This window comes from Notolepis coatsorum, assembly GCF_963971535.1.
Source record: "Notolepis coatsorum genome assembly, chromosome: 2".
NCBI lineage: Eukaryota > Metazoa > Chordata > Actinopteri > Aulopiformes > Paralepididae > Notolepis > Notolepis coatsorum.
In genome coordinates this window covers 152,169,107-152,178,731 of record NC_140166.1, presented here as the reverse complement: position 1 = coordinate 152,178,731, position 9,625 = coordinate 152,169,107, and the positions used below count along the sequence as shown (strand labels likewise).

Here is a 9,625-nt window from a genome sequence, read left to right as displayed (position 1 = left end):
TATTATGTAAAGCACTTTGAACTGTCTCTGTGTATGATGAAGACTTTATTTCAGACTCAAGGTCCATATTAAACATATACAAAACAGCAACAAGAATACAATAACAAAAGAAACAAAGCCAACAACATAGATTAAAATACATAAAGGCATCGATTCCAATGTTTCCACAAATCAGAGGAGTACCTTGTATCAGTTTGTTTTACATCACTAATGGCACTTATTATCTTGTTTTTTTACTCTAATAATCGACACATAAATTTAAACATCAAGTTGCTCAGCAGAGCATGGAAGGTGGGGACATTTGTAGTCACGAACAAATGGCTTGCACTAGTCCGTCTTGGGAGCTTAACCTGTTCCACCCGTGGAATATTTTCGCCTAAAATATATACCAAGGTAAATGGAATATTGCTCCACTTCTACAAGGTCCATTTGCATATTCTTGGTATCTAGGGACATCTATGGACCTCAGGGAATGTATTCACAGTGTCAGAAATATTGTGTCTATTACTAGGTTTGCTTAAATTGTGATGGAACAAAGGAGAATATGAATTATGATTTTTCTTTGCATCTTTGACAGTGAATAACACCATGATAATAATGACCAAACTTAAAAAACTGCCACTGACCTCGTTCAGTACCCTCTTGAGATCATGTGTACAAAATATCTAAGGAAATTAATAAAGGGAAGATGATAAAACCGAAGGTTCTGTATATACAGTACTGAATTCTCCCATCCGGACCAATGCAATTTGAAATATTATTATAGAATATAGAATATATGCTTATACATTACCTTATTATAGCAAATTCGCACATTTATATATATATACATATAGTATCTTTCAAATGCCCGAAGGGGGGGTTTCCCCCCCATGGTGGATTTCTTTTGTCAAATCAGTTGTGCAATAGTCACTTTTGGTGAGTTGTTTCTATACAATTCAGTTATATGACATTTAGGTATGACACAGGACTACACAAGCATTTTAGTATAGAAATGTGTCAACAGACTAAAGCAGGGAACCACAATATTTTGCATACAAATTATGCAGAATGTAATATCATAACTGAAATATTACTTTTCTTGCAATTGAGCCAATTTTCCTTAGGTACGGGTTTGAGGTGTGTGTTCAACAGAATGTAGTATCAAAAACACATTCACAAAAAGTATGGGTTACTGAATGCTGAACTGCACTGTTATAATCACTAAGCCAGACCTTACCTGTGTCCCTGTATCACTTGTCTCTGCTGCCCTTTGATTCAAAAACGTCCCTATGTCCATTTTCCTTTTTTTGGGCATATTTCAGTTAGTCACAGCAAAAGTCACCTAGTAAAAGTGAGATAATTGACAATATCAAAACATGCTAGGGCTGTACCAAATAGTTCGAAGCTTCGTTCATAATATTGACATTCGAATTCTAAATCAACATAAAAAATTGTAAAAGAAAAAAATATATCTTTTTTTTACATTTTTATTAGCCAATGTATGGCGAGTGCCATACCTTGCCATACCAAATGGACGCCCCTGCTTGCCTAATAATTTATTTTGAATGTCTTGTTTGTGAAGTGCATTGCATTACATGTGCTATACTGTATGAATATTGCTTGCTTGCTTTCTTGACTGATTGATTAAAAGAATGAATTGAGAAAGATGGTCGTTCATTGGATTAGCTCCAGATTTTACATATTGATGACATCACACGATTGGGTCTTATTTATTTGCCTTTGGAAGAAAGTTCATGTTCACGTATTTAACCCATAAGGACCCACCGTGACACAGGTGTCACATGTACTTTACATGTTCTGGAAATTTCCATATAAGGCTTTATCCTTGATTTTACCTCATGAAGTCCCACAGGGACACCGGTGGAACATCATTGTGGGGTCATGTGACAGATCATGTGATGTTGTGCTCCCATAACCACCTTTCCACAATGCTGATTGATGGTGGTGACTAAGCTGACACAAGTACCTAGCATTCAAAAGCTAGATTCTTGTTGCTAAAAGGTAAGATTTGCCCATTTAAGAATTATAATGCTTACATAACATGTTCTTTATTATATATAACATGTTGTGAACACATGTATTGAACAAAATGATAAAGAAAACAATCGATAAAAACATACGTCACACCGGGCATATAACCTTAAAATGTTCATGAAAATTGTATGTGACATATATGTCACAATAAGAACAATTATTATGATCTGCTCAGTTAATTTGTCTGATTCAATGATATTTAGTTAATATATTTTATATTGTTCAATTGTTCAAAGCATATTAAAACAAATATCAGTTATATTTCAATGTCGTACCCTGTAGTGCCATGTAGTACCCTGTATTGCCATGTAGTACCCTGTATTGCCATGTAGTACCATGTAGTACCATGTAGTATCCTGTAGTGCCATGTAGTACCATGTAGTGCCATGTAGTACCCTGTATTACCCTGTAGTGTCATGTAATACCATGTAGTATCCTGTAGTACCATGTAGGAATACGTTTAATGATTAACGCCATAATTATGACATAATTATGTAACATTTCAGATCTTTGCCATTATGGGGGCGCTATTTTGAAAATAAATTCAGAAATGTGTTCTTTGTAGTCTATTTAGTCAGTCTTATGCCCCTCATAATTTTCCTTGAAGGAGACATGGGTGTCGGTTCTACTGGGTTAAATTGTCCCAATCCTTAACCATGACCATAGGAATAACATGAATTCTTAAACTAAGCAGTTCACATATTCTGACACTAGAGGGAGGTAGTCAACCACTTATTTATCACACTTCTCCACTGATCATTTCTAGAAAATCCTTGAATTGGTATTCTGATTTGGTTGGAATGGCATTCTGAACGAGTTAAGTCATAATCTAATTGAAGTGAATTTAATCCCGTTTGATAAAACTACAGCCTTTTTTCCTGTGGGTGATGAATTTATATGAGATCGGGCTGTTCGAAGTAATTCAGTCAGATACACGCAGGGCCGGACTGGGGAAATAATTCATACAGGGGGGGATAGAGCGAAATATAGCCCCAATCAGGCCACTTTTTAAGCGGGGGGTCTGGGGGTCCCCCACCCGGAAAACTTTAGTTACAAAGACTTAATTTCCTGCATTCTGGTGAATTTTAGTGCATGTGAATCACAAACTAATGAGCCAACAATTGCTTAGTACAATGTACTGTTATGAACCTCAAATAAAACTGTTGTGGCACTAGCAATGCTACTCTCTCCACCTTCAAAAAGAAAAAAGCAAGAGCACAACATACTTTTCTATTTACTATTATGTAAGGGATAATGTATAGCTACGAGGTCATTGTCGCAAAATAATTGACCGACACGTAGTTTAAAATACCGTATAATAATAATAAAAACAATAATAAAAAAAATATAAAAAAAAAATATATATATATAATTTTTATTTTTATTTTTTATAAATTTTATTTTTTATTTTTAATCTGTGCAGGCCAGGCCACCGGGAAAACTCCTGGTGCTCCCGATGGCCAGTCGGGGCCTGGATACACATACACGGCACACTCAAACTCACAAATCTACCGGATCTGCTTTTATTTTTCAAACAAATCAAATTCCAAAGCAGACGCATACCGTTGACTCAGAATTGTCTGTTTTATTGAAATATTCACAGCAGTAGTTTCTTTATTCTTCAGAAGTATGATATTTAGACCAGGTCCCCAAAGTGAACAAAGAATAGTGATGTTGACAGCGGATCAGTGGTCGCTAGCTTACTTGTAGATTACTTTATCTAGATGTATGACTGTTGAAGTTTGACTGCTGAAGTTCTACTAAAGTGAAATATCCCTTTAAATAATAAATGTATCAAAATAATTGTAATTACATACAGTACTCTTACTTTACGGGTACTGGTTAAAAATAGTATTCTTATTTTAAGAAATAAAGAAAAGAAAGTCCAGAAGCATTACTGAGACTGAATTCCCACAGTGACCACCTCAGTCATCACATGCTCATGCCACTTAGCATCCTTTTAGCCTTGCAAGGAGTCTACCAGGAAAGTCTGGACCCAGTTAAAGTGTTTAATGCTGTTCATCAGGAACTTGTGCACAATCATTATTAAATAATTTATTATTACTATATCTCTGACCTCGTATATTTATCAGTTAATTTACTATTTACATTTACAATTAATTCACATCACCATAAAAGTGGAACGACGTTCACTTGTGAAGTCTCAGAAACTGAACAAAGCGCGCCGCCAGGGTCCATGGGCTCTTTGTGTCTTTGCCAGGAGTGATGATCATAGGGTTGAAGTTTCCTACTCCGTTGCTGCCAGGACTGAGGAAAGGATAGAGTCTCTCGGTGAAGGTGCAGCCGCTGAAAGAGTAGATCAGAGCGCTGGCCTCCACGTCGTAGAAGGAGACCTCTCCCTCCTCGTAATCCACAAACACGCCCACTTTCTGAGGCTTCTCCGTCAAGCAGAGTTGGACGTCAGAGTCACTGTGAGCTTCGTACTGAGCTCCGTTCTTCAGTCCTATAGTCCAGAATCCGTTAACAGGGTTTGTAGTTATCAGCCCTTTGCTGTTGATCGACTCACTGGCCACCCCTAAAATCCAGTTGGTCTTACCTTTAACCTGGACCTCATAGTAGGATCTCCCAGAGAAGCCCTGCTTTCCCAGAATACAGAAACACTGGTTAAACCTCCTTGGGTAGTCAACGAGAAGGTGGTGTATGGGTTGAAATCCTGTTTGCACTTGTTTCCCGTCGTTGGACACTCTGAGCATGGGGTGTGCCGTGTCGGGGTCCAGAGTCACATCTGTTTCATGCAGCTCTCGGATCCTGTTCAACCTGATGGCTTCAGGTGACATCTGTCCGCTGTCCTCCTGAAGTTCAGGGAGCTCCTCTCCACCCTCGTTTGTCACTTCTTTCTCCACTTGTCTGTGCAGTGTCTCCATCTCTTCACTGAGTCTCTCCTGCAGCCGAGTCCCAGCTCCCCTCACTGTCCCCACAGACAGATAACTACAGACACTGATCTCAGACCAGTCCTTGGTTGCTGGAGGGGTGGAGAGGGATGGAAATCTCTGGAGGAGGTGGATGTGGTCCTCGTTGTGCTCCAGCTGCTCCAGCTCAGTGTTTCTCCGCTGGAGCTCAGTGATCTCCTGCTCCAGCTCGTCGATGAGACCTTCAGCCTGTCTGTCTACGGATCTTTCCTTCTCCTCAATCCTCTCAGTTAACTCTGCCTGTTTCCTTTGGATGTAGGACACCAGAGCAGCGAAGACCTCAACACAATCTGCTACCTCTTTCTTTGTTTCTTTCCTGTTGATCTCCGCCAAGAGTTTGAAGTCCTGAACCTTCTGCAGTCGCTCCTCGATCATTTGCTGAACCTCTGTCTTCGTCATCCCCAGCTGAGATTTGCTCTCCTCATATGCAACCTCTATGGGGACCGTGTGATGATTCTTGTGGACTGTTTGCGAGCACATGAGGCAAACACACAGCTGGTCAGTTGTACAGAAGAGTTCCAAAAACCTACTGTGATTCTTACACATCCTGTCCTCCAGGTTCTCCACAGGGTCAATCAACTTGTGTCTCTTCAAGGTGGCGACTCTCTGATGAGGCTCCAGGTGAGTCTCACAGTACGAGGCGAAACAAACCAGGCAGGTCTTCAGGGCCTCAACCTTCTCCTCAGAGCAAATGTCACAGAGCACGTCTCCCGGATTGGCTGCTTGTAGATCAGGACTTTGGCTGCTGGCAGCTTTTTCTTGGGCGGACTTCCTGATCTGAAGCGCCATTTCAGAGATCAAAGTGTTGACAAAGAGATCAGGCCTGTTGTCAAAAGACTTTTTACACAAAGGACAGAGCCACTGTCCACTGCTGTCCCAGTATTTAGTGATACAAGCCTTGCAGAAGTTGTGTCCACATTGAAGGGAAACAGGCTGGTTGAAGACACTCAGGCAGATAGAACACAGCAACTGCTCTTCAGACAGGAGACTGCTGTCTGACGCCATATCTGGAAGAGAGGAAGAGAGGAGAAAACATGCAACGTGAATCTCTGTTGCTAGTGTCAGCTAAATGTCAAGCACACAAGGTTGGGGAGCGATGAATTTAGGCGTGTCCCCGACTAAGGATTTGTATAGTCGAAATTTTCTCAGCCGAATGCCAGAAAAAATTAAAATATAATTTGGGCTGTGGGGGTGCTTAATGTCTGAAGGAGTCGACTGAAGGCTTCTTGTCCTCTGCGAAAGCATGCAATTGGTCCACTGATGGATACTGTACATCTTGATATTTGTCTAGTGTGTGAAATCCTCTTTCTTTGCCTCTGTGGCAGTTTTCTTAGGCAGTTAGCCTTGCTGGTATGTGCACCATTAGCATTAGCCACGCTTCTAGGCCTCTTTGCTTTTGGAACGAATGATACAATTTTTTTTATTATAATTTTTTTTTGCATTCGACTAAAAGGTTGGCAGTCGACTACGGCTCCTTTCGATCGATTAGTCGAGGTCAGCCCTAGATGAATTAAATTACATATTAAAGATTACAGTAATCTGATTATACAATGGGGTGACTAATCTATCGCAGTAAATGAGATTAGCTTAGATTTCTTTGTGATTTGTCCCTTAATAACAAATCCATGAAACACAATATACCTCCAGTCCAGCCTCATCTCGCTTAAAATATGTAAATAAAGTACTTATTGACCACAGGAAAAAGGTACATGTTGTGTTATAGACATAAGTAATATATTGATGTATATGTATATACAAACATTTATAATGTGTACATATTACAAATAAGTAATATATTGACATATTTACAAATAATGTATTACATATTCAAAAATGTTTAACTTTGAACATTTTCAGAAAACATTTGAGTTCCCCTTTTGGAACGAACCCAGGACACTTGCATGGTGCCTGTACCCAGAGACTACCAAGAGACACTTTTCTCGCCCAAACCCTAATAACACTGGGTCTCATTCCCGAAAATGTTTCAAAGATATATTCTGGAAGACTTATCTTGGAACCACTGAGACATAATCTATGACAAGTACACTCTGAGTCCTGAACGTGCTGGAGATATGTCTTGACTCATTAAGTGGCTGAAACGGTCGCAGAAATTATATGATCTGATATCTGCTTGGAGAATGGCATTCTGTCGTAAACTCCAAAGCGCGTTCCCATTCAGGTCATTTGCATACAAACCACGCCCCCGACAGTCCTTATAAAGCAACTGGTGACGCAGCTGTGTGAAATGGAATGGCGGAAGTGCTTTGAGAGACGCGTGATTACGAAACCTAGCGTCAGTCAGTGCCAATCAGAGAGCGTCTCCGAGAAATGCGGCTAGGTTTCATAATCACGCTTGCGCCCATCAAAACTAGATTAGATTAATGTATTGGCATCATATACAGCTCGTGGTACACACCTGCCGCAGCGTGCGCGCACACACACGCGCGCGCAGTACTGTATATGAATGAATGAATGACATATAATATATATAGCCTACGGCAGGGGTGCAGTCGTGCACACACGCGGTTACACGGCGTGTTATTAGTAGTCACTCAGGGCAGAAGTGCACGCAATGATAAGTACCCGGCCGTTGTAGAAAGCTACCCGGCCGGCGGCCGGCACTTCTCACCTAGACTTTGCATAATAATAGGAACCTACGAGAAGGTGGGGGGCTGCTTGATCTCCATTGTTATGCATAATAATCATCTGTTCTGTGCGCAACTGAGGGAACATGTATGCGCGTGCGCGGGAGCGCGCATGCACGTGGCGTGTAACCAGTTCCCATATTACGACTGCACCACTGAGCCTACGGGCCGGCGGGCGTAATGAATGAACGCAGTATGGCTTATTATTCCATAATTAAGCCTATAGGCTACTGTTCATTCGTAGGCACACACAAGACTTGTTATGGAATATTAATGCAGTCTATTTCCACCGATTAGCTTTAGTTCTTATTTATTTATCCACTGTCATTTCAGTGTTGGTGTATAGGCTATATAGTGTATTTCAATATAAGTTTAATTGATTAATGATATATTCGAAGGAATGCAGGTTTAAAGCTATATCAACCTCCTCCAATGTACAGTAAATGACCAAGTATGGTTGTCAATATTCCAATGTACAGTGTTAAAATCTATAAATGTATAGATGTAGCAGTACTGTCTATCTGTATGTCGTGTGTGTCATATATGTTATGATGAATTGAAAATGGGGGACCCTGATGTAAACAAGACGAACATCTTTATCTGGTCTGCATCCCCTTAACAATTGTATGTAATTGAGCTGTACTGTACTGTACCCATTCTGCAATCTTTTTTAAATTTTTAAATTTTTTGGATCACATTTTTTTTATTATTCTTTTTTACATCTGTTAATAAAGTTTTCAATCAATCAATCAAACAAAGGTCTGTCCCATTGTATACCAATCAATGGGATATATTGCATGTTGACCTGCATTCTTTCAAATGTATATAATTAATCATACTTAACAGATGTGTATCAAATAAGAAATACAAATTCCACAGAAGGCATTAAATAATTATTATTTTCAATCATTTCACAATAATTGCATAATTGTGTTTGAATATCTGAGTAATTAAAGTAATTATACATTTGTCCAAAATAGCTGGTTCAGATATGGTTAAGCAGCTGCCCTATGATCAGACGAATCCATATTATTTATTTTTCCGAAATCAAATGCGTAATGTCTTATCGTACAAATATTGTCATATTTATTTTAATTATGATTAAGTAATTAATTCCAAGGAGGCCTGTAGCGTTAACGTCACTATGAGAACACAGTCTGTCAAGTTAATACAATTTTCAATTAGTCAATCAATCATAAGTGTGCTCCTCAGCACTCTTAAATCTGATCTCATGAAAATTTGGGGATTCGCGCTAACAGCCCTAATATGTCTTAAATGGGCAGAAATCTGCCTAAGAGGACATTTTTGGTCATAAATTCGTTCGGGAATGAGACCCAGTGTTCTCTGCCCCCCCCCCCCCCCCCAGTGCTGGGCCCCTGGAATCATCCTACCCCCCCCCCCCCCCCAGCTACTCCCCTGCTTATGGCTATAACATAACATACATTATGTACCTTTTTCCTTGTGGTCGATTAGTACTTTATTTAAGTTTCCTGTCTGATGAGACTGTGTGTTGTCCAGTCAGCAGACAGAAAGCTCTAAATAAACGACATGATCAAGTGACCGTGTCAATACAAATAAAGTTTCACTTCACCTTTCTGGATGTGGACGTATAGTCTCTGCCGTCTCCTTTTAAAACCCAAGAAAAGAAACAAGGAGAGGTTCCAGTATATCTGGTCTGAAGTCCAACCAAACAGTCCAACCAGTGAGAGTATCTATAAAATTAAGCATTACATCACACGCAGGAGTGGTTTGTGACCAATAAACCATGCCTAGGGGTGGTTGTTAGGCCCGAGGCGCAGCCGAGGGTCGTTAGACCCCCCTAGGCATGGTTTATTGGTCACAAATCACGACTGCACGTGGTGTAAAGCTTTTATACAACTGCCAGATTCATCCAACCTTATTTCTATACAATAAACACACATTAATCGAAGATTTATTGAAAAAACCATCCGCCAGAAAAAGTAGTTCCCACAACTCCATGTGGAAGCAGCTTGAAGTGCATCCAACCAAACT

At 39.9% G+C, this 9,625-nt stretch overlaps 1 protein-coding gene across 1 annotated transcript; it reads right to left on the bottom strand.

The window, feature by feature from the left end:
* Nucleotides 1–4,187: 4,187 nt before the first annotated feature.
* On the bottom strand, nucleotides 4,188–9,284 carry LOC311223572 (E3 ubiquitin-protein ligase TRIM39-like; the record flags this gene model as incomplete). The annotated part of the gene is made up of 2 exons (XM_084308351.1): nucleotides 9,204–9,284; nucleotides 4,188–5,974 (listed from the first exon to the last, which is right to left on the bottom strand). Exon 2 carries the CDS (start codon nucleotides 5,970–5,972, stop codon nucleotides 4,188–4,190), a length of 1,785 nt encoding a protein of 594 aa, XP_084164477.1. The 5' UTR covers nucleotides 5,973–5,974; nucleotides 9,204–9,284.
* Between the last annotated feature and the right edge of the window lie 341 nt (nucleotides 9,285–9,625).